Source organism: Theobroma cacao, chromosome 5 (genome assembly GCF_000208745.1).
Source record: "Theobroma cacao cultivar B97-61/B2 chromosome 5, Criollo_cocoa_genome_V2, whole genome shotgun sequence".
In the NCBI taxonomy this organism is placed as follows: domain Eukaryota; kingdom Viridiplantae; phylum Streptophyta; class Magnoliopsida; order Malvales; family Malvaceae; genus Theobroma; species Theobroma cacao.
Window position 1 is genome coordinate 22,246,849 of NC_030854.1, and position 26,934 is coordinate 22,273,782.

General features: G+C 35.3%; 1 protein-coding gene across 1 annotated transcript; it reads right to left on the reverse strand.

The window, feature by feature from the left end:
- LOC18598707 (conserved oligomeric Golgi complex subunit 1) lies at positions 1,727–20,200 on the reverse strand. The gene is made up of 6 exons (XM_007028349.2): positions 17,773–20,200; positions 10,791–10,985; positions 8,008–8,288; positions 6,075–6,254; positions 5,796–5,973; positions 1,727–2,864 (listed from the first exon to the last, which is right to left on the reverse strand). The coding sequence occupies exons 1-6, from the start codon at positions 19,960–19,962 to the stop codon at positions 2,691–2,693; spliced, it is 3,198 nt and encodes a 1,065-aa protein (XP_007028411.2). The 5' UTR covers positions 19,963–20,200; the 3' UTR covers positions 1,727–2,690.

Consider the following 26,934-nt stretch of genomic DNA (forward strand, 5'->3'; position numbering starts at 1 on the left):
TATCTTATTAGCATTGCTTTGAAAATAGGAGAAACAGATTTCAAGAAGAGAAAGAGAAATTGAATTCATAAAGAGAAAGATAAATTGGTTCAAAATTGAATGTAGGCTTGATGTGAGGAAAGGATAATTCCAAAAGAGGAAGGCAACTTTATGATTTGAGTAAGGTGCATAGGATTTTGGATTATTATGTAGTTTTTTTTTTGTTTTTTTGAAGACTAATTTATTTAAGGTATACATTTATGGCTTATTATAAAAAGCAAGTGTCAAATAAATGTTATTCTACTTGTTTTGTGGTTTGAAAATTATTATTTAAGCTCTCTTGTTGGGTTGTTTGTGTTTGCATGTGGTTCAAGCGGTCCCATTTATTGTCTTTTTTTGGTTGTTTTGTCGATACAGAATGATTTTTGTTGGTTAGACCACTATGTTTGTGTTGATAAAGTTGATGTGTGCCTTGCAAGCCAATTGACACATTTTGTACGAAACATTGATATTGATTTTATCCATTACAATTACACAATGTTTTCTTTTACTTTTGAGTTTACACATTTTATATGTTAATTACTTATAAGATAAAGTCCACAGCAAATATGCTTTGCACAAAAATTTTGAAATGTATTATAATTATAAAATCTTGGGATATTGGTAGACTTCCTCCAAAAGCTATTGTGCGATTTCGATGTCTATTGAAATCCTGTAACGTTTTACTTAAAAACCCTTTTTTCATCCGAATGCATCTCAATAAATCCAACCGTATGCAACAACTTTGTCTGGACTGTAAGTTTTCTCTTCAATCAATAAGATTGGAAAGCATATAAGATTGAGAAAACAATTGTTGACTTCATATGTTTTTGATAATAACAAAATATTCTTTATTCATTACTGCCTAATTTCATTATTTAAGTGTGCACGATATAATTTATTCCCTCTAACAAATTTTTTAATTAAAGGCAAGTCAATAAGCTTGCTAAATTTGAAGATGGGTAAATCAATTAAAGAAAGAAAAAAGAAAGTGATTAATGAAGATAGAAAACTAGTAGCTAATTAACATGACGCCTTAACCAATTATAGCATAACTGGTGTGCTAGACAAAAACAAGACAAAAAAGCTTTAATCAGTTAGGCTTAACTAATTAAGACGATGTTGAAAGTTGAAAACAAAGTCAATGTAAAAACTTAGTGAAAATTGTTAATTCCACTGATTTAGTGAAATTAAGTTGAAAATCATTGATTAGGAAATCAAAATAGTAGATATAAGTCAAAAAGACCGAACCATTATAAATACTTGTATATTGTCTGCTTCTCTCTACCTTTCCGTACTTGGTGTTTTTAACTCTAATAAGTTTTAAACATTCTCTTCTAGTTGATTAAGAGCTCTACAAGCTCAAAAGGGTTTTTTTTTTTTTTTCACATGCTCAAAAGGATTAACCTCATAATTTTTAATGTTATTCACTTCTCTCTAACATTCCAACAAAAACTTCTATCTAACATTCCAACAAAAACCAATTAATGATATCAGAACCAAACCCTCATAATTATAACTTTATATCCTGTATAGTGTGAGGAAAAAATCGAAAGATTAATTTCTCTAAAATATCAAGGGTATTTTTGTTCAATCATGATAAAAATAACTTTATATCAAAAGTTATTTTTAAAATAAACTTATGTGAAGGGTTATTTCTCATAATTTTCTTAAAAATTTAAGAAGCTAGCCTGCAATAAAATGCAAAGGAAGAAAAAAAACATTAATTATTCCAAGATATTACCCTTATGATAGAATTACAGTTATCATTCCTTTTCATCCTGACACATTTTGCTATCCCTACTAGAATAAAATAATACATTATTTTGATGCAAGCATATCGGTAAATGCTAAAATAACTAAACAAGAAATGTAAAATAAGTGTTGATTCATGGAGACAAAGGGCTTCTTGCTTCATTTCTTCTGGGAAACTTTCCAATTACATACCAATTTAGAGAGCAGCAGCAACTGAAAGAAAATTTTGCACACTACGAGTTTAGAGAACTGAAATCAAGTGGGGAAGGCAGGTCCAAGGAAACATCAATCTAGGCCCAGCTTCCAATTTGATCGACATATAAGAAACACCTGATCACTGAAATTCCTTGCATACCATCCATTCCAGGTGTAACTATGTGGCATAAGAAATTATGAGCAAGAAAGATACCTAAAATTATGACTAACAAACACCTTCCACAACTGCCAAATAATTTCAGTAGGGCTTTGTGGAGAGAAAAGATGGCGTTCTCCAAGGATATACAAACCAGGGAAATGTGGAAGCTTTATTTGGTCTCTCATAATGCAAATTGACATATACTGCATTCTCTTGATTCCCACCAGCTAAATTCAACTATACCTAATAGCAAATATTCCTATCAGCCCAAATGTCTCCAACTCAAGTCTTTACCATGCATCAACCACAGTCCCCATCAAATGCACAGTAGCCAATCCACTGCACTCTTTGTTTCCTGCTCAGCTCAATTAAAGTATCTTGCACTGCCAAAATTTTACAAACATGTAAACAGCTCATCTACCCTTGCCATGTGGTGCTCGATAGTAGGTCCTGTTCCCCATTATTTATCATGCAAGTTGAAAAGTTCAGGCACTCCTATCCATGTAAATAAAGCATGCACCTGAATCTGGTGGGAGAACAAAAGCTAAGGACCAAAAAGAAATCAAGAATCTGATCTGGCGGTTGTAAACGATGAAAGAAGTCCTGCAGCTTGTACAGGTAAAATGTCGCCAAATGTTGACATGGCAGCTGCTGATCTATCCTTGAATATGCCCACTTGCCCATCCGTTAACATAGATCCCAGTTTTAAAGTGCTCTCTCCGAATCTGCTGCCAACCTGGCCAATACAAGGAAAATCACTTTTGAAACCTTAAATATGCATAACAAATAAACAGCAAACCATCACATATGTTGTTCACACAATTGCAGTAAATATTTACAACTTGCAAATACGCCACTTTACAGAATGCTAATTGCTCACATAAGGACCAACTCTTTACCCAATCTCTCATTTCGTGATCAAACCTTTTATTTTGTCCAATTTAAGATCAAACATTTTCGACATTTTTCATATCAGGACAAATTTGTACAGAAATTGGAGCATGTCCTTTAGGCACATTTAAGTCTCTTAAAGCAACATGTGTCAAAAAATAGTGCCTCATGTCCATTGATGCAAATTGCATTTTAAATTAAAAAAAAAAAAGAAAATCAGTTAGATTTTCACTTTTCTTGTTTTTATTTTATTTTTTCCTTCTCTTTGTGTAAAAATATTCTTTGAGCTTTGTCAACATGAAGCCAAGAACTAGAAGCAGCCTCCACAAGCATCAGACCATAACCAAAGTTCATGAAAAATTTGACAAGGAATAAAAGGGGAAGTGGATGGTTACTGGTTTTGTCCAAGATCAAGAAACACCAAAAATATACTCAAAAAAAAGGCAGGGATGAATTGAAAATTACGATTGGAATCGGAGAAAAAATTATATACAATTCATGACAAAATCCATAAGTACCAAACCCATAGCCAAAATTCATCAGTACCTAAAGAAAATATACAAATATGTAAATCACACAAAAACACAATCTCAAGTAAACCACAATAAAACCATATCCAAAACTCATCAAAAGGGAAAAATAAAAGACAAAAACTCAGTGGGGTGGGTGACTCTGTGTTAAGGATTTTAAAACTCCAAAAGAAAGAGGGAGACTATGGGTTTCTTAGAGAGAGAAATTAGAGGCTAAGCGGAAAGAGGAGAGTTTTTTTGAAACAGTAAAGGAAGCAGATGAGAGAAAAAGAACAACCTAAGAAGAAGAGAGATAAGAAGAATCAGGGCAGCAGGCTGGCAATCCAAGCTGCAACAATGACAGCAACAACTTGTAACATGATTTTTGGTAGGGAAAGGAAGAAAGCTAATTTTACATTTTTTATTTAGGCTTAATGTTGGTTTTTTGGGCTTAAAATTCACATGTTTATCTTCTGACTTATTATTTGGCCACTTCATGTGATTAAATGGTGCGTGAGAGAAACTTTAATTTTGTTGAAAATTTTCCTAATATCAAAAATGTAAAAACATTATATCCTAAATTGGACAAAATAAATTGATCATGAAATCAGAGATTGGGTAAAGGTGTGATCCTAATTTGAGCATTTAGCACTTAAATAACTATATAACTCAAACCTTATTTAACAAGTTAAATTTCCTCTAATATAGATTAGAAGGGCTCATAGAAGGTTTCCTAAAACCAATTCACAATCAGCCACCCAGCCAAACTACATATTGAAAAAAATTATTAGATGAAGAGCAGAAACAGCTGAATGAAGATATCCAATAAAGGCCTTGATCATACATCAAAACAAGTGCAGCATTATTGATGAAAACTGCAACAGTTAAAACATTTATAGTCAAATGTTTACCCCAAAAAAAAATAAATATCGATTCTATAATGCGCTCAACCCCGGAAATTGCAGATAAGTCTCAGCAAGGGGCTGAGACTTGAGATGCATTCCATTACTTTTCTTTCTTCCTTACTTTGAAATATACTCATCATCACAATTCAAGTTTGGGGCCCACCACTGACCAACCAATCCAGTTGAGATTCAATAAGAATACCTCCTTTAGGGAAACTATTAGAAAACAATATTTATGGTCAATCAATTTAAAGTCCATTATCAGAATTCCCATCAGGAAAACCTTCATTTGTCTTCTTTTTCTTCATTGTTGAGAAAATAGATTTAGCAAAAAACAGACAACTTTGTTTAGGGTCGCACGTGATTACCATTCCGACAAAGTGAGTTGTTCAAATTTACTTCTCGTCGGCATGTACAACAATCCTTTGTTAATTGACAAATCAAAATTTTAGCTAGTTTCTTCCACTTCGGCATTTCCTATTTCCGACAAGGATGTGAGTGGTTAGTCAGCATTAATTGGTACTTGTTGTCCCTTCAACGTAACTTAATGGGACCACTAAAGCAATTCGAACACTCAACTTTTACACATTACTCCTAACTGCACATTTCATCACATTAGGACAAAATAAACTTGTGTAAGTCTATCTGTCTGTCTTCAATCTATTAGCTACCTAGATTTCACATTTTCAATAAGATTATGTGGTTTCGTGAGTTCTCCGGATTCAATTTATAGTTTGTTCAGGGTAAATTACAAATATATGCCTCATGGTTTCCATGTTTTTGTGAAGAAGACCCTATAATTTTTTTTCCTTGGCACTTAAACAACCTTGGGTTTTATTCCATTACCATAGGGTATTCCAACATTAATTTAAAAATGACAAAAATACCCTAATTTAAAAGGTATTTTTGTTGAAACTTAAGGGTATTTTTGTTATTTTGTTGCCTGACATTAATTTCATAACATCCTAATGAGAGAATGAAGCCTCAAGGTGCAAAAAAAAAAAATAACCCTCATATTTAAAAGGTATTTTTGTTGAAACTTAAGGGTTTTTTTGTATTTTTGTTGTCTGACATTAATTTAATAACACCCTATGATGACAAAAGGAAACCTCAAGGTGACAAAAAAAAAAAAAAAATCACAGGGTGTTGTTTGCAAGGAGATGAATCTCTCTAGACTAGATTCAAATAAAACCGAACCGATCTATTCTAACCAATATACTCCAGAGCCAAAGCATACAGGACATCGGCAAGCACACTTTTGAAGGATAAACTGCACTATTTTAATAGGAAAACTTTGACTCATTAGACAGCACACATTAGATAGACCTTTATTTAAAAAAAAAAAATGATGTATAGCTTCACCTGCATGAATGACTTTAGGAATGGCGTTGCAACACCAAAACTCGGGTTATCATCCAAATCAACTTTTCGAGAAAGCTCTCCATTTGTATAAGCTTTCCAGGAACTTCTTGAAGTAATATCATTTGAGGCAGCTGTAATAGGTGTCCCAGAAGTCCCTCTCGAGGACAATGCTGGAGCACTAGATGACCAACAAGAAATTATAAGAAAACCATTTACATGAATAAACAGTGTAAGCTAGAAAATAAGAATGTGTAACAGAAAAAAAAATGCAGCACTGACCTGATTGGAAGATATTTGAAGCGTGGAACGACAGAACATCTCATAATATTTGACTCTGAATTAGTAGGCAGTTTCTGCATAGTATCTGTGTACATCCGATTAAGTTGAACAAAGAACCCAAAGAGGACAGCATGCCGGAGATACGACTGCCTCTCATTCTCCCATAAGTATGGCTCATACCTTAAAATTATTTAGAAATACATATTCAGTTATGCCTTAATCCCAACGACATCACGAGAACATATAAGTATTTTCTAAATGAACTAATGGCTCTAAAAACTAACTGGTAAGTAAAATGCACCTAAAGGAAACTTCGAGAGAGCAGATGGACAAACTGGCAATTGATCTGATTTTTACACGGTTTGATTACGAACACCCAAGCTGCATTTTGATAAATAACCATACACATTTTATACATTCCAAGACTTATAACAATTTGGTCTACATAAACAAATAAAATAATATGCCAGATATAACTTTGCATTAAGTTCTGCAATATACCAAGAAAAACAGTCAGGAAACTTCTATACAAGTAGATCCATATGTAGTATATGGAGTTGCTGATTTTTGTGTTGTTAGATGTGAAGCTGGAGGTGATGGTAGGCATGGTGCTCATCAGATGGTGAGAGAGAGAGAGAGTGATGAGATTTTAGAAAGAGAAAGAAAAGAAGAATAATAATTAAGAAAAAAAAATGCAGAAGCAACAGAAGAAAAGGGTTGACTTTTCTACTGAGAGAGAGAGAGAGAGAAGGAAAATGAAGGAAGAGGAGAAGAAAGGAATTTCTAGGAAATACAAAGGAAAGAAAAAGGAAATAAAAAGATGAACCATGGAAGACGGTGGTCTCTATCAACTATGAAGGCCCAGCTAATAAAATCATCAAGCTTTCCAGCTCAAAAAAATTCCATTCTTCACTGTCAAAATTGTTTAATTTATCAAATGCCTCATCAAATCCTGCTCATTGGCTTCAACAATCATCATCTTACTTAACATTTTCTTGTTTTGATTTCATTAATGATTCAAACTTTAGGTGATTATTATGTAGTAACAATCTATGTTACTCAGACTCGAGGGTGAGGTTGGATATGGGTATGTGTCTGACAAGGATAAATTTTTTCTAAGTTTTCCCATATATTTGGAGGGTTGGACCTCCATTCCATGTTCGTCGCATACGTGTCAGACATGAGCATTTGAAGGAAAATGAAGTGTCCGAGCAACATAAGTACGAATAATTGTTCAATAGGCTGATTGACAAGTAGTTTTATTTTTTACATTAATTACCATTTATGGGAGTCTATTAATCATATAAGTGTAGAGTTTATAATTGGAATAAAAATCATGAATTTGAAAAAGAAAAAAAAAGAACCCATGCTAGAGAGAGAAAGATGCAAAGAAAATGGTGAACAAGGGAAAGAGGCAGAGACATTAAAACAATATATAGAGGGTGGCATACAATGGAAGAGAGATAAACAGTGATGGATGAAGAGATTTAAGGCAAAAAGCTCCTCTGGTAAGTGGTAGTGGAGGAAGAGAGACAAATGGTGAGATCTGAGAGGAGTGAAGAAGGAAGAAAAAGAAAAATAGGGTATTTCATCTGGTGTTGGCAAATTCCATGTTTCACAAATGCAGGAGAAAGGGGGGCCTTTTACTCCAAAAAAAGTAAACCCTACAAAAGGACAAATAGTTGACTAACGGTGAGTTCTGGTCAAGGGAGGGATATGCGCATTTTGAACTAGAGTCCTTTGATGATCTTATTAGGGGTTTTTTTGGAATTCACCCTCTCCAAATGCATCCTGGTTTCCCTTCTGGTATTGAATGAGTATTATGCAGTCTCTAATAACAGTTCCTAAAAGTTCTGGAAGTGTTATCAAAACATAGATTTCTCTTCATCATGTAAAAAGAATTGAGAAAAAATGAGCATAAGGAAACACTTACGTGAGCCAATCAATGGGATCTAACTTCTGCGAAAGAGAATAAATCAACCCATCAATGCGTTCTCTAATAAAAGACTTTGTCTGAATTTGATCCTGCTTCCTTTTGAATGATGATTTAGACTTTGGTGTGCTAGAAAACTCTTCATTCACATTGAAATCACCCCCAGAAAGAACATCAGCAGCAAATCTTATGTCTAACAAGACCTGCAAAATTCCTTTCTCTGACACTTGAGCTCCACATGCCTCTCTAGTAGAGAGAAAGTTTTCGTAAATAGAAATTACCTGCATGATCAAAGCACAAAATGAAGAAAAACATAAGTACCAAACACTCTTAGCAACTGGACCTAGTATAGCATATTTTCCCACTAAGAATATAGCAAACATAAATTAGAGCTAGTCAAAGTTTTTGAAAAGAAACCAGATTAAAAGAATACACCATATGAAACTTATCAAGATAGATGCATAATTTACTTCTTCATTTAAAGAAATCATTTACTACTTCACACAGATGTAATCACCAATTAATTTGCTTTGTAAAGGATCTAGATAAAACTTGTATATTCTTTTCAAGTGAATTTTTAGGAAAATCATAGTTGTCAATGCTGTATATCAAGAGTGTATCACTTATGGCAGAATCAACCTCAAAGAAACCAACTCCACAACCACACTCGCCCTTCCCCACCACCAAAGAGAGAGAGAAAGAGAGAACACAAAAACACAAAATAAAAAGAATAGACCTCTCAGCAGTGGCACAAAGCAAGTGGACCAAAGTAAATACATAAAAGTAACACCATATTTCTCAAGAGAACTACAAGTCATAAGTCCATTGTGCCTGTATACTCGAAAGACACTCATTTGCAATCAACTGCTTTAACCCCAATCAAGAATTTTTAAATCCAAGATTAATAATTTTGTTACATAAACAAGGGCAACAACAGAAGACCTGCATACAACTCCTAAATCATTCTAAGAAGTCCAAACTAAACAAGTAAGTTGGACCAAAGCACTATTTAAATTGACACAGAATTTTTTAAAAGCCTTAAGGGTATTACCATCATTATATAAGTAGGCAAACCATACAACAGCAATGACTAGTCAACCAAAAGAAAACTTGCAGATTTTTTTTCTTTCTTCTCATTTCTTTTCTTTTCTCCATTGAACATCACCTCATATCAGCACAGCTCAAAGCAAAACAACTTTGCAGACACAGACTCTACTCTACAAAACTCAAAACTATCTTCTTCTCCTAATGTGAATACCAACTTTATGATTACAAAAGTCATGCTGAGCATTAACAAGGTCATACTCATTGATGCATAGCTTATCCGATAAGAAGCAGATACTATTCAACCAGTACCTTAGTAATTAGTATCAATGACCAAGTATTCAAAGGCCAAATGCCTGAAAATCAGAGTAGAACCAAATATATATATATATATATAAAACGTAAAATAAGTAAAAGCTTCAAGAGGAAAAGGAACTAGAATGAAGAAAGGTGAAAGGAATTTAAGGAGGCAACAAACAAATGAAAAGCCAGAGGAGATAAGAAAGGCAGAGGCTGAGTTTAATCAGTTCTGCTTTGCATGGTTTAAGGAAGAAGCTGAATAGATGAATTTTCAACACAAGAAGTAGGTGCGCATTATTCTTCTTCTACTCTGGGAAAAGTACCCTTTAGTTTCCCATTGTGATAAAGAAAAACATATATTAGATCAAAACTATGATTCCTGTTATAGGAGGAAGGGGACACAGTAATGCTGTTTGGAATATAACGTCAGACAAAAAAAATATTTAAGAGGCTGCGGAAAAGTAATGATGTCAAATAGGCATAAAGAGAATTCAAAAATAGTCTAACCATGATCCACTGTTGCACTAGAAAACAATTCGATATGCTCAAACTTGTTCCCATGACATGGCAATATACCATGCATCAAAGTAAAGTCAATCATCTTGAAAGGTGGTGAACGGGTTATAGATCATATATTGTTAATTATGTGAAGAAAAGAATGGTATACATTCACATATTAGTGTATGATTTATTAAGCACATAAGCATTAAAAAAATGTAAAGGTAAATTATTACTAAACTTCTATTTCATTACAACCTACATTTTATAATTTCTCTTTTTTACCTGCTTTAAGGATAGTATGTGGTTATCTTTATGTTTAGCATACTTAAATTTCTCCATGCATACATTATAGGCTCACAGTTACACGGTCTCGTTTATTCAAAGGAAAGAGATCATAAGGCAACTTTTGACTGAACAGACTCAAACTTAATATTCTTTCAGCTCTAATAATCCATGGATTGATTTAAGTTAAAAACCTGAGAAATAACACCTCAAAGCTTGGTTTCGTTTCATGTTAACCCAAGTGAAACCAGAATAGGTCGCAATCCAAGTATTGCATATTAAAAATTGCAACAGAAAATCAGATGGAAAATCCCAATCTTAATATGCATCGAGATGCCAAAATTCAAGAAAGTAGAGACATCAAAAGGCATTTATCAAAGGAACTGCGAAAAAAAAAGCTTGCCAAGGGATGTGAGTTGAGAAACTATGATCTAACAATCTGGACCCAATAATCAACAGCTAGAAAAATTAAACCATCAATTAAAGCATGAATGTACATGTTTACAAGAAAATTAATTTGGAACTAAGAACATCAAGAAAGCAATAAAAGTACACCCAGCATTGTTAAGTTAAGCAGAATATAAACAAGATTGTTGTAGAGTTCCTGGAATAACCAGCAAATACGAATAAGCAGTTATACAAAGCAGACTTCGTACCTTTTCTATAAGGCTTAATGCAAACTTTTGCACAATTGATTTGTCAAGAACATGGCCTCCAATACGATGAATTTCTTCACATGCTCGACATAAGAAGGACATCACATAAAGAGAAGGCATAGATGGGAGTGATATTTTCATCTCTGATGACCCCTCATCAGACTGTTCTTGCTTAACAACTGTCTCTTCCCAGCCCTGTGAAGCAACTTGTAGTTTCGAACTTAGTATGCATATAAGCAACAACTTCCATTCCACAAACAAACCATACTCATTTCAATAAAGATTACTTTATATAGCATAAATACCAGTCAAGCCTCAGTATGAGTGTTAGAAAGTTTTAAAGCCACCTGACACAAGGCAAAGTGCAATACTTTTCTCATGATTTCGCCTTTACAAGATACTAAAATTTCACGTGTTTTCTTGAAATATTGCAATGGACTAATTTGATGTGTTCGTAAATCATATTTGGAATTCTACATACCTAAGAGAAAATGTAAAACATAAAATTTATAATGAGATGTGTATTAGCATGTGTGTGTGAGCACTCAAGAATATAAATCTTGCATATATAAAGGAAATACGGTCAGGAAAAATGCCAGAAGAGTCAAGAAGTTGAAGGAACAACTCAAGCATTGCCAAAGGTACACTCACATCCACCCCAGATGAAGCACAACGGAGCCTCCAAAGGTTTTTAGAAAGCATGCTGCAAATGATTCTAGAGAGTTAATTTGGCACGTCCACTTGTGAAAAGCTTAGTTGGACTTTGCATACTTTATTTGTTGCTCTTAAATCTTAGATTAGTTTTAAAGTTGTAAATTCATATTTTACTCTATTTTCTTGAGATTTAAGCATCAACCATATAATCATAACTTTCTTGTTTGCAGGGAATTTCAGATTTTTTGTCTAGGATCTTAGTTTGGGTTTCCTTATGCTATTGGGTTTTGTTTCAAGTTAAGTTTGTTAGTTTTTGATTTGGAGTCTTAAGTGTTTGTTAAAGCCCTCATTGGACGCTGTATAAATATCAATATATAATTATTTATGTGATAAGGAATGCTAGGAGTATTAGTTCTAATGGAATTAGGAACACTAGGAGTCTATATTAATATCAATGTACTCTTTTTATCAGAGATAGAGAATAGAATCAGAAAAGGTCTAACATTATCGCTTTTGTGATTGTGTGATGCAATCAATCGCAGGTGTGACTCCAAAGGAAACCTATGTGTGAAGCATAATGGATTCCTCCAATCAACCTTATGTGTGACCCCTAAGGAAGCTTAGGTGTGAAACATACGGATTTCTCTTTATTCAATTTTTCATGTTTTCAAAAGAATTTCACGTTACAAAATTGCCATAAATTCCGATCACCTAGGGTATGTTTAGGATTGCTTTTGTTTTGTGCTTTATGTTTCTGTTTTCACAAAATTAGAAAATAAAACAGGAAGCATGTTTGGTGATCCATGATGGAATGTTTTTGCTTTCAAAATTATCCAAAACAGCAACAAAGTTACGGAAATTGTAGGAAACAAAACATTTCTTGTTTCCTACAATTTTAAGAACATGTTTTATAAAAAACAGAGTCAGCAATGGATTTTTAAGTGTTCCGGCTTTCAAATATCAGGCATGACACCCTCTATCCACTTCTTAGAGAATTCACTCTCTCTCTCTCTCTCTTTTTTTTTTTGTTCCTTCACCTGGCAAAAGGCAACAAGGACCTCCATTATTCGTTCTTTATTATTTCAGATTTCTTCTCTGTCGTTCCTCCAATCCCTCAGTTGCTTGTCCAAACTCTATTCCTTCAGCAATGAAGCTCTCACCCTACTTAAAGGGCTTTAGTCTTTAAGTAAATGTTTCTCTATTCTTTTGCTTCCCAAGCTTTTTTTTTTATCAACAAAAGGAAAAGGATATACGTTTCTGATAGATCTTGTCAAAAGTTTTCATTTGAATCCTAAGGGCATTGTTTGGTAACCAGGAAAATAGCTTCAAGTCATTTTCCACATTTTATGATGTTTGATAGACAGAAAATGATATGGTCAAAGGAATATCACTTGTGAGTCAGAAGAAAAGAGCCCAAAAAAAGAAGACAATTCCCAAGCCTTTCTGCTACAACAAAGCTCAGTTCCTTTCCCCTTCATAGCCCTTACTACCAGCTGCCACCCTCATGACCAACCACCAACAACCACAATAGAGCAAAATTCTGTTCTTCCTCCGATCTCTCTCTTCCTCTTGTTCTTCATATCATGACCCAAATGCCCTATGAATCTCTCGGTTTTCCTTCAATCTCCACCCTCATTCACCACAGACCTTCCCTTGGCACCTCAAAAGCAACCCCTGCGAATGGGTTTGAACCAAGCTCACCAAACCAGAACCTGAGACATTGGCCAAAAAAGCAAAAGAGCCACCACTTGAAACAGCAATGCCCTATTCCAGTCAAGACAACATGTTTTCTCTTCTCTTTTTTTCAAAATTTGCTACTTCTAGATAATTTTCATTTTGAGAATTTTTTTGGGTTTTGATATCTAAAATGGGTATGATGGAATTTGTACTGGTCCTGCAGGATTTTAGTATGATCAAGAAACATTTACAACTTTTGGGTTTGTCATTTGTGGATGAAGAAATGGGTGTCATTATTTGGTTTTTCCCTTTTAAAATGCTAATTTATTGTTCTCGATAATAATATTTCATCGTTGATGTTGAACTGCTTGCTCTTATTTGACATGAAAAATATTGACAAATTTGGGTGTAGAGAAAAATTTGAATACTTTTCCTAGCATACTATGTTGATGACAATACCAAATGACCACTAGCTGTCCTACATCAATCACATAAGTCAGACAAAACTATCACGAGTAAATGTGATAATTCCCCTTTTGAAAATCATTACTGCTAAATCAAAATAATAAAAAGGAAGTTCCCACAAGAGTACACCCCATTCCAACTACTTATGCTGATTACTGACTAGCACTTGAAGTTTACACATCCATCTTCCAAAAATATAACAATTGAATAGACCAACCAAAACATGTCAAAGAAGCACCTACAAGATCTTGAAAACACCTTACCTCAATTTTCATTCTACCGTTTGATCCATCATTAAAAGAAACAAATCTCTGCCATTAAAAGAGCCCAGAGCTATTCAAAATATAATTAAAAATGACCTCTCTATGTCAGAAAACATCCAACAAGGAGCTGCCAAATCAAACAAGGCAAGTTAGGGGAGTGACAAGGGGAAGAATTAACCAACTTATGGAGTACAAAATGGTTCTGGTTTTGGTAACTTCTAAGGCAGGCCACAAGTCACAGATTCAATGTTTTGGTTGCAGTAAACAAGGGCATACCTCATATGCTTGTCCATTTAGAAGGGTCAATCTTGCAGAATGTGAAGAAGGCTTAGAAAAATTAAAAGCCACTTCATGATGATTTTAATGAAGACCACAAGGAAGTTTTGATGTTTATCCAATTCAAGGAGAGTCACTGGTAGGGGAGGAAGATATGCTTAGTTCAGAAAAATTACAGAAGCTGGCTGGAGTTATCGGCCATTGGAAGAAACTCTTGTGGATTCCGGTTGAGCGCTATAGAAACAATGGAATCTTCTAACATTTTATTGACCTAATAAAACAGATATTAGGTAACATTTTATTGACCTCATTGGGAACCTAATATGCTAGTTACTGGAATGCCTTCATTGCAACGAGCACAAATGAAAAAAACCAATTGAGGAGTTGCTTACCAAGGATTTGGTATAGGAGAGTAAAATAGCCCAGAAGACACCAAAGGGGTGCTGTGAGTGGTTAGTGATACCGTTTGGTCTCTCTAATGCTCTAAGGGCACGTTTGGTTCGTGGAATAGACAAGAATAGAATAGAATAGTTATTCTATGGGAATAGAATAAAGTAGGAATAGAATAAAATAGCTATTACTTTGTTTGGTATTGTGAATAAAATAAAGCAAGAATTGCTATTATGACTTATTGCAATGTTTGGTTGATAGAAATAAGATTGGAATAAGAAAAGAATAGGTGATAAAAAGGCAGAAATAACCTTGACCATATTAACATTTATTTTCATATAAAAATCCAATTATCCTTATTATAATTTAAATATATATTTATCCCAAAAGACAATTATCTATCATAATTATATTTTATCCCAATTGCTAAAAATAATTATAATTTACTCATATTTTTATCAATGAATAATAATTTTAAAATATAATTTAATTATATTATATTTTATCCATCATAATCAATTAAATTTTGTGTATAGATGTTTATTTTTGTGCCTCATCATAATGACTAAATTAAACAAAATTGTATATGAAAGGGACTATATTGAATAAAATTGAGAAGTACATGGAGTAAGTTGAACAAAATTCAAGAGTACCTGTTAATGCTCAATTTTACAATAATTTGTCCAACGTGGAAGTTAATGTTGATAACTATTAATTTATCTATCTATTTATATGTAAAAAATTATTAATAAAAACATAATACTTTTATTTATTTTATTTTTAAATTGTCATTTTAAATAAATATTATTGGTTATATTTTCAATAACAACTATAAATTAATAGTGATAAAATTTATCTGAAACAACCCCTGTACACATCATAAGTCCAAAAAACCAACACCCCACAGGAAGGCCACTGTACTCCCCCTCCAGGAAAACAAAAAGAAATCCCAGAAAATTGCAGTCACCCATGGAACAAGATAAACAAAAACATCCTTGCCTCCCAGAGCCATACTCTCCCAATCCAACAGAGCAAAAGAGGGAAGATAACAACAAAATAAAAAACAGCGAAAAAACGCAGACAAGAGAATCAAGACTCAATAACACCCATGACCCCCAATCAGACTGAAAGCCGAGTTAACAAAACTGAACCTGTCCACCACACTCACGATAAAAGAACAGAAACTAGAACACTCTTAATATCTCACTCTGAAGATGAATGGTAGAGCGGCGGAGAGAAAGAGGGGAAGAGCGGGGAAGAGAAAGAGGGGAAGAGAGGAAGAGCGGCGGAGAGAAAGAGGGGAAGAGCGGCTGAGAGAAGAGGGAAAGGAGGATGAGAGAGAAAAAAATTGTTTTATATGGATCAAGTTGTAATTTTGTAAATCTAATAAGGGTATTTTAGTCATTAAACATTTCAAAGCTATTCCATGATTCACGGAATAGATAAAACCAAGGAGAGAGTTGGGAATACTTAAAGTAGACTTTTCCCCCATTTTAAGGAATACCGACTACTGAGGAATTCCTATTCCTCATTCCACTTTTAAACCAAACAAGGTTACAAACTATAGCTGGGAATAGAGGGGGAATAGCATACCAAACGTGCAGTAAGTACATTCATGCAAATAATGACTAAGTGTTTTTCTTGTGTTACAAGATTGTATTTTGGGATTTATTGTCTTGGAAGATGGACTAAAACCAGATTCAGGGGAAAGTGTGTGCCTATTGGAAAGTGGCAACCACCTAAATCAATCAAAGAAATTCAAAGGTTTTCTTTTATTTTGGGGGAGGGGGGATTTGAACTGCACATTGAGTGGGAGTTTACATGCACCTACCATTGAGTAAAATGCCCAGGTGCAAGTTGAAAGGATTGATGGGTTAGCTTCATCGTATAGAAGGTTCAAGGAGTTTCTGTTTCATTATGAGCCATATCTCTAAATGCTTGAAGAGGGACAGCTTTGAGTTGCCAAATTCTGCACAAAGTGCTTTTATACAGATTAAGCTTTTGCTGACAAAGGCACTAGTTTCTGTACTATCAGATTTTGTGAAGTTAACTTTTGTAGAGTGTAATGCGTTGAAAGTTGAAACTAGAGCTGTTTTTAGTTGAGACGGGAGGTCAATGGAAATAGTAACGAGCAAGTTACTGGTTTTCAAGAACACAAAATTCAGTAGTCAAAGTGATCATTATTTCAACCATATTATGAAGGAATTGTATAAATCTGCTGGTAAGAATACTTGGATTGCAAAATATGAGCTGAAAATGACTAATCCAGATATCTTACATTAAAGCTACCAAAGTTCTCACTAATGAGGAAGGCTTTTGTCAACCCGAGGAGATTGATGCAGTAGCATTCCACAGTTTATCTCAATTGGTTATCTTGATATGTGTTCTGTATGTTTGCTGCTTAATTATTTAATGATTAGTAATATGCTTGTATTTTATTAAGAGGTCATGTGACTAAGATGTGATCTCTTAATAAGTTTGAAAGGCTGGTATTAGATGGGATTTATGTGTATCAAAGAGCTAGGATTAAAAGCTGTTGTAACCCTAAAATGGACACAACAAGGAGCAATACTATTATGGAATATTATCCGTTATTGATTCTATAACCCTAAACCTAACTATCTTGTTCAACTTTTATTTTATATCAATATGCCTTCAATTCTGGTTTTGTTCAATCATTGTGGTTTTCTTTTTATTTGTTTCCACTTTCTGCATATTTTACAAAGCATATCATTTCATAGCAAGCAGCCTTGATAAAATGGAGATTTCATTCTGAAAGTGTTTATGCATTTGATGAAATGTTGGTCCTAGGATTAGCTTTAGTTGATTTCTGTAATTGTGCCCGTTGCCACACGATGCTATCAAGTTATATTACTACAGCACATTAACTGACAATTTTTTTGAAACAGAAGAACCAACCTGAATCAGAACATGTTCTAATCAAAAGCGAAATCTCTACATTCATTACTAAAAGTTAAACCAGAACATATAAACATAAAAAGTAAAAGATAAAAAGAATGCTTCAAAAGGGATAACTCAGGCGGAGACATAAACTCATATGCAGGGAGCAATCTCGAAGTAGAAGAAAAGAACCTTTTTTTTCCCCCAATGATAAAGTTTCAGCAAAACTCATTTTAACCATGACAAAGAAATCTATGCGTTTCTTTTACAGGTATAAGCCTGTTTTCTAGGTTACTGACATGCAAACAAACAGAAAGGAAAAGAGAGAATAAAGAAGTGGCCCAGTAAATGCTTACCCTTAAGGGGGCTGTTGCAGATAATCCATCATCTTGTTCAAGCTCCAGAGAGAGAATAAGTGAAAGCCCATCAGATAGCCATGACATCCACAAGCTGTAAGCTCTGATGCAGAGCTCTCGTGTAATCTTACGAAGTTCATCAAGTTTTGGGCTTGCACTTTCATTTGCTCCGAGCAATGCAGCAGTAGCAGCTGAACTTTGCCTCTGAGAGCTAGTGACCATTTGCATTCCAAGGCTGTCAGAGACAGGAGAATTGGTGGCAGCTCTAGACAGCCACAACAAGGAAGGTAGCTTCTCAAAAACTGCAGGCACTGTGTACTTCACCCAGAACCGTGGAGAACCAAGAATCAAAGGAATGTGTTTAGAGTAGTTCTCAAATGCAAACAAGAGTCGGCCAATAAAAAGAGATCTCTCAACAATTATAGGAGGAGGCACTGAACCACCTTCCTTATGTTCACTTTCAATGGAACTGTATAAAAAATCAAGCTCAGTTTTGAGTTCTTTCAATATCATTGACACGCTGTCATAACATTTCTTCTGCAGATATGGAACTAGATCCTTCAACCTCAGAGATGCCTTGGCAGACTCTAAGAAACTCAATAGATCCTCAAGAATACTTTGGCAGCAGCTGTCCACTCCATCTCTAATTTGACTCACTTCAAGACCAAAGTAGGCATTGAGACAACTTTGGAAATTATCTTCCTCGGGCAATGCTTTATTTCCCAATAGTGGACCAGGCTTCTTAACATTATTAGGCTCTGTAAACCAAACCCCACCACTTGTAGAAGGCCTATTCAAATATGCCTGAAAATCCATCTTCTCACCAGCAGCCACCCCAATAGTGTGGATCACGTCTGACACGTTGACAGCTCTGGTCAGATCCTCAAATCCTGAGTCAATAATCACTTTCATCCTCCTAACAAAAGCATCTTCAAATATCTCATCCCAAAGATCCAAATCACCTTCCAAAACAAGTTCTCGGATCCTATTCCAAGGCAACTCAATCTCAGACCCAAAAACACTTTTAAGCCATTCCAAACTCCCCTCCAGAACCTCCTTACTGTCCATTGTCTGCCTTATCAACTTCTCAGCCGTTCCAAGGTCTTGGCCACTAGGTATGGCATCGAGCAGATACCTTCCATTAATCTTACTGACGATCTGTGTTCCACAATCCCTCAACCACCTCAAACAAGTGTTAGAAATGAAAGTTTTATGGAGCATAACTGTTACAGATTCTAATTTATCCCTGAAAGATTTCCACAACCTGACCTCATCATCAGGATTTGGGATCCCACCGAACAACTGAGAAGCAGGGGGAGAACCCAAAATAACCTTATAAAAGAGAGGCATATCATTCAAAACATGCAAAAACAATTCCCCTACCTGCGCTATGCTAACCTGAATTATGCTCAAAAGGTCACAAAACACGGAAATGGCAATGGAAGAGGTAGCATCAGCATTACCAGCAGAAGCAGTCAATGTGTGCAATATCCAAGTCTTTCTGGTTTCAAGAAACAACCCCAGCACCTGCTCTGGATCCAGATCATCAATTACAGCAACGGCAGCCAAGGCATCTGCATAAGCAGCGACGGGCAGGCCCCGATCCATCAACCTCTCGCGACTTCTCTGCGAAATCTGAGCCTTGAAGCTCTCAACGATCTGCCACTGGTGCTGAAGCAGAGGGAAATTGGACAAGATGTTGTTGTGATCCAAATCACGATTGGGAAGCATCAAGTTGGAGTGGACGTGCTTGGCACGGACATACCTGGCGGCCGCCTCCAAGAACATGGACTCGTCGAGACAGCCCCAGATGTTCTCCGGGGTGTCCACCAGGTACTTGACGCGGCAAGCGATCCCATAGATGCGGAGGCGAGTAGTAGGGTTAGGGGTTCGGAGTTTAGGGGATGGAGCTTCCGAGACGGAGAGGGAGAGGGAGCAGATGGAATGGTGGATGGAGGAGATGTTGGAGGAAATCGACTCGGATGCCGATTTCATTAGGAGGATGGAGTCTGCCGAGTCAATGAGGTCACGGTAGCGGGTGCCAACCAGCTGCCGGAGCTCCTCCTTCTTGTCTTGGATCTGTTTGTTGGTGGCGGATTCCACATTGCGGATTTCGGAGATGGGGTTAGTGCGGAAGAGCGATTCGGCGTCTCGATCATCCCCGGAGCCTGAGGAGAATCTCATTCTCATTTCGGATAACAATAAATCCTCTCAATTTTGGATGCCCCTGCCTCCGTTAATCTGACTCTAACCAAGCAAACAAGTACTGATACGCATTTTGTTTTTCGAGTTTTTTTATTACTTATTCTGGGAAAAATGTGATGTGACTCGCCCTGCGTTTTTGGTATGCTTCTCCCGGGACCTCATGGCGATAGGTGAGTCGTCAGATCGTGCGTTTGCCTACGGCTCCAAACGTAACAACGTTTGGGTCTTTCCTTTCCATGAGATGACAACGTTTACCCAAAAACAATTACGGTAAGCTATCTCTATCTCTCCAAAAATTACACCCAAAGGTTATAATATGATTACTTATATTGTAATGGTTTTATTGTAAAATAAATATTATAATTTAATTTAATTAAGTATATTACAAAAAATATACTCTCAATTCCCTTATACCAAACACTAGCTAAGTTTTAATTATAATTCACTCTTGGTTTATTTGAATTGAAAATAAACATCATATATTGAAAAATAAAATATGGCTGAAAGCGCTTTCCTAAACTAGCATTGCTTGATGATCAATTGCACAAGAAAGTCCAAATATGCAAGCCTATAGTGGGTGATTCAATGAACCATACTCCATTGGTTGTTCACAACAACCCTCCAGGACATGCTCCTTAGTTCAAATGGTGAAGAAGCCTATTCCCAAAGTGACAACAAATCTTTTGAGGATTCAAAAGATGATAAAGAGTCTAAGATGGATTGTGACTCATATGAGTCTGATAAGAAGGATTTTGAATATGGCTCCATCAAAGGGTTTCCTACAATCACGGTTTCTGATTAGAGGCAGTATGCATTAGCAAAGAGATGGCATAACTCAATTATTGTACGACTGCTAGGTCGCCCAATTTCATACCTAATACTTTGCGAGAAAGTTGCTAATCTTTGGAAACCAATAAGAAGATACACTATTGTGGATTTGGATGACAACCATTTTATTGTCCACTTTGTGAAAAGGGATGATTACTTGAAAGCCTTGTTAAATGGACCATAGTTAATTATGGGGTCTTACCTAATTGTTAATCCCTAGACGCTTAATTTTTTAACAGATAAGCAAAAACTCACTACCGCTGCGGCTCGAGTTCAGTTCCTAACATTCCGTTTCACTTGTATCACAAATCAAGTTTTAGGCGAGTTACCTCTTTGATTGGATGTCTGTTGAAAATCGATTATAATATAGGCTCTGAAAAGATAGGTAAGTTTGCCAGTGTGGCTGTAGAGCTTGATTTGTCAAAGCCCTTTGTGTCAAAATTCTTCCTAAATGGTAAAGAACAGTGAATTGTTTATGAAAGATTGCCTAGGATTTTTTTCACATGTGGTGTCTATGGGCACACCAAAAAAGTCTGTACTAATAAAAAAGAGGCCTCGAAAGTGACGGAATGAGGTTATTTAGAATAGACTAAGGAGAAATTAGATGAATCTCCTTATGGCCCTTGAATGCTTGTCTGGCGTAGAAAACCATGAAGATTGGACAAAAAGTAGTCAATTGGAAATCAAAGCTTAAAGGGACACACTAGCTCTGGTTCACTGTTTTTGTATCAGAGGAGGAGAATTTGAAAGCCTTAAGCCTAGTGACAATGGTGTGGCACTAGTGTCTGATGAAGAAGCGATGAAGAAATCTAGTTGGTTGCTAAGTCAAAAAGATTTAATGAGGCCAACCAAAGAAGAATAATAAGGTGCTTTCTAGTGGTGCCAAATTTAATGAGGAATTGAGCCAACCTATGGTAATTTTGAATGCTAATAATGGGGCGAATAATGACACCAAATCAATGACAATGCAAAACCAACTCTTTGAATGATGACATTTTAATTGGGAAGGATAGTCACATGGAGGAACTAGTAGCATGGACATAGTGCAAGGAGATTTAGTGCAAGATGGTAGTAATATTATGGCTGGGTCTCTATCTCAAACCAATTTGACTTAGTTGCAAGTGGATAAATGTGTGCCAACTACTACCACATTGGATTGAAACAAGCATTCAATGGTCAAACCTACTAATAGTTCAGGTCCAAGTAATGCTATGATTCAACCACCTCATACTTGAAATCCAAGAATTGTTAAAGTAGAAATGTATAGAGAAAACATTTTATCAAAAGGTATTGATAAACCACTAGATAGAAGTGGCCTCATTTGTTTGCAACTGTTTTCTTTAAAAAAAAGCTCAAGCAAAATATGGTGGATCTTCAAGCCACACATCTATTTTTTCTCTATATGAGGAGAAGAATAAAATTGTTGGTAATCACTCAAAGGATGGGAAGTTTGAACCCTTATATAGTTTGGGGACTAGTATTGCATGTCTAGCAAATATATTTGGTTGATGCTAATAATGAAGTTGCTTAAACCTTACCTCTTGTTATTTTATATTATTATGAATATGAAGCTTTTCATTTGGAATTGTCAAGGTGCTAGAGATAAGGGCTTTCCTCAAATTGTTAATGATTTTGTTAGAATGGATAACCCTTCAATTACGATTTTGCTAGAATGTAGGATTTGTGGTGCAATAGCAGATAAGGCTATTAATTCTCTTAGCTTTGGAAAAACACATAAAGTTGAAGCTTCTGGTTTCTCTGAGGGCATCTAGTTGTTGTGGAAGGACCATTTGTAGGTTTCAGTGATCCATAATCATCTTCAATGTATCCATTTAGTCATAAATTATGTTTCAGGTTCTTATTGGTTGTTAACAACTGTATATGGACATCCTAATAACAAACTTCGTAAAGCCCTATAGACAAAACTTTCTCATTTTGCAAAAAGTGAGATAAAACTTGGTTTTTATCTAGGGATTTTAATTCTTTTCTTTTTTCTTATGAGAAGATGGGTGGCTTAACACATAATAGCAAGCCTTTTCAGCATTTTTAGAGATTTATTAATGATTTTGGTTTAATTGATCTTGGTTTTAGTAAGCCAAAATACACTTGGATGAGAGGTTTGGTTTCTAAAAGGATTGATAAGAAGCTATGTACTATCGATTGGAGATTATAGTTCAACAAAGCCATTGGTCAACATTTACTCCAAATTAAAGCTAACCATAGGCCATTGTTGATTTCGTTAGAGGTGGACAGATAATTGAATCTCAAGGTTTCAGCTTTAGGCAGCTTAGATCTCCCATTCAGGGTTTGGTGACTTTATCAAACAAAGTTGGGATTCTTCTTGTGATATTCAAGTTGTTATGGATAAATTCTCTGACATGGCTTGACAATTGAATAAGGAGGTCTTTGGGAGCATCTTCAATAAAAAGAAAAAGCTTCTAGCAAGATTAAGAGGCATTGAAAAAACTTTGGAGGTTTGGTCTTTTAGATATTTAAGGGAATTGGAACTGAAACTGATAAAGGAGTATGAATTGATCTTCTAACAGGGAAAAGCATATTAGATGCAAAAATCCAAAGCAAACTAGCTTAAACTTGGTGATAAGAATACCAAATATTTTCACCTTCATGTAATCTGTAGAAAAATCAAGGCTAAAATTTTACAACTCCATGGTGTGGATAGAATGTGGCTTAAGGGTCATGATGCAATTAGATTACATGTAGTTATTTTTTTAGACAATTTTATACTAGGGATGTCATAGTGCCTTAGTATATCCCATTATAGGTAAATTCCCTACTCTTGCACCTAAAGACTATGAAACCTTGGCTTAGCCGATTTGTGAAAAGGAAGTACATGATGCCTTATTTGAAATGAAGCCTTTGAAAGCATTTGGGATTGATGGTATACATGCCTTATTTTTCCAAAATCAATGGAGTGTGGTGGGTTATAGCATCATTAGGTATGTACAGAATGTGCTTGAAGGTGGTACGATTGGAAATGATTTATGTAGGTATCTATTTGTCTTAATACCAAAAATGGTGTCTCTTGAATATATCTCATAATAAAGGCTATTAGTTTATTATCTATCATTTTCAAAGTTTTGATGAAGGTAATTACTAATAAGTTGTGACCATATAAGAATGCATTGACTAAAGAGACACAAGCTAGCTTCATTTCGAAACGGTTGATCATTGATAATGCCATAGTGGCCCAAGAATTGATGCACTCCTTTAGGAAGGAAAAAGGTATAGTGGGTTGGATGATGTTAAAGATTGACTTGGAAAAGGCTTACGACAAACTCTGTTGGGATTTTATTAATGACACATTGATTAAAGCAAGAGGACTAGTAAGATTATTGATGTTTTAATTAACAGTTGGAGATATTCCAATTCTCAGATCCTATGGAATAGGGTTCCTTCTAAGTTTTTTGTTCCTTCTAGAAGGGTGCGATAAGGAGACCCGCTTTCTCCATATTTGTTTCTTTCATGCATTGAAAGATTATTGCATGGTATTAATGAAGTAGTGTCACAAGGAGTATGGAAACCAATTAAATTAGGTCGACGATGTCCTCCCTTGTCTTGTTTATTCTTTGTTGGTGATCTAATTCTTTTACAAAGGCTTCAGTGTCCTAGATGAAGGTGATCAGAGGAGTGTTGGATGATTTTTGTGTCTATTCAAGAAAAAAGGTTAATGTTCAAAAATGTTCATTTTGTTGTTCTACAAATGTGTCAAGTGAGTGCATTGATAATTTAAAAGCTTGTTCAGGATTTAATTATTCTGAAATTCTGGGTACCTATCTTGGGGTTCCTTTATTCCAAGGAAGAAAAGGGATTACATCCTTTAATTATTTGGAGGATAAGGTGCGAAGTAAGTTAAGTGCTTGGAAGGCTTTTTCACTTTGTTTTGCAGGATGACTCACATTGGTGACATTAGTTTTAACCATTATCCTGTACTATGTGATGCAAACAGCATCAATTCTGCTAGAGTGTTGTAAGCGAATTGAGAAATATTGTCGTAATTTTCTTTGAGGTGGTGATTTTCATAATAAGAGAGTCCACTTGACTTAATGGAATGAGATATGCAGACCAAAGGAAGAAAGAGGTATGGGGGGTGGTGAAAAACAACACTTAATAAATAAAGCTTTTTTTTATGAAATTGGTATGGCACCTAATGACCCATACTAAATCTTTATGGATTCATATTCTCAGTGGCAAATATGATTTTTATGTTGATTGGCAGCCTATTTCAATTTATTGTCATGGCGTATCTCACCTTTACAACTCTTGGAGCAAATTATTGGGATCTTTCAAGGAAAATGTATGGTGAGTTTAGGTGATGGCTTATTAATATAGTTTTAGAAGGACATTTGAGTGGAGAACTCTCCTTTCAGTGATAATGGGTCACTTCCTAACATAGTTATAAATGAGAGTTTCCGTGTTCAAGAATTTATGCTAGCTAAGGGAGAGTGGGACCGTGAGAAGCTAGCTATTTGTTTACCAAAGCATTTGGTGAGCAAGGTTACTGCATTCACGCTTCCTACATTGATCTATAAACTAGATGCTCTTTATTGGGCCTCATCAGTATCAGGGAGATTTACTATGGCATCCATTTATGAGGTATTAATGAAAGGATACTCAACTTATCATCATCAGCCTAACAAAAAATAAAATATAGTATGGAAATGGATGGGACCCCAACGGCTCTACACTTTGCTTGTGTAGTGTTTGCATGGCAAGCTCTTATCTAATATGGAATGAAGGAAGATGAATATGACCTCATCTTTTATATTTTCTCTTTGTGCTTCTGATAAGGAGACCATTCTTCATTTGTTATGGGATTGCCACAAGCCAAAACAATTTGGATGAAGTTATGGAACTAAATTGATTATGGGAGGATTCTTTAAACTGCCTCTATTAGAGTGGATATTGCCCAACTTATAGAACTACAAGGTTCGCATAGAGGATATTCCTTAGTCTATTCTATTTAGGCTCATATGCTGGCATATCTGGAAGTGGAGAAATGTCAAGGGTTTTGAAGACAAATTGATACCAGTAAAAAGCAAAATAATGGTGCTGAAGAGTTGGGCTGCTGCATCATATAATGCCATAGTGATACCATGCACACATAATGAACCAATTGGTTATAAAAATTAAACGCTCATAGGTTGGCAGAACTCGTTGCAAAGATGGGTGTCACGTCCCATTTTGTGGTGGGATATATAATCGACACATGGACTCAAATAGGTATAGCCTGCTAGGCCTAAGTAAGCTTCATTCCATTCATTCATTAAACATTCATAATCATGTGCAGAAGCATACATTCAATCATCCATACACATACATTGAAATCATAAGCATGCAACCACAAGCAACATTACATAGCTATGGAACTTCTTAACATGAACAATGTAAGGGCAAACATATCATATATCATTAAAGTGCCATAATCTCATGCATAGTATCATATAAACATTTTATCAACACCCTCAGGTGCCCATGTAAGCTCTCGAGCCATCCTTTGCATGTATAACATAACATTCATAAGTAAAATGCCAAACATTGGCTACATCATCATAAACATGTTCATTATCCATAAACATAAACAAGATCGACTCGCTAGTGGAACATGTCTTGACCTCTAAGTTGCAAGTGGCTTTTAAAGTACCTACCAAAAGAGGAATGGATCATGTCTCCGTGACACTGGCTATTATCAAAAGTGCTATCACTAATCTCCAACAAAAATAGTGAGGAAAAATAACGTGTGAGTCACAAAGACTCCGTGAGTGGATACAGGGAAGGGGACAAGCCAATGGGGATAGTGTGTCATATACATACACTTGTAATCTCATGCCATTCATAAACTATTTAATCATAAAGTTCATGAAATGTGGTATTTAAATATCTTTTAAATAATATTTACATGGAAAGTAAGTTTACATAACCTTTAAAAACCTTTTTGTTGTTGAAAAGTCTTTATCATGCATAATAATCCAATTCTGTCTTGCTTTTATCGATAGATGAGGGTATCTATTGATAGATGGGACATAGAATGCTTCTTGAAGCATTTTATCTTTTAACTATCGATAAATGTTTTTCAAGAATTGATAGAGGGCTTCTAAAACTTGATTTTCT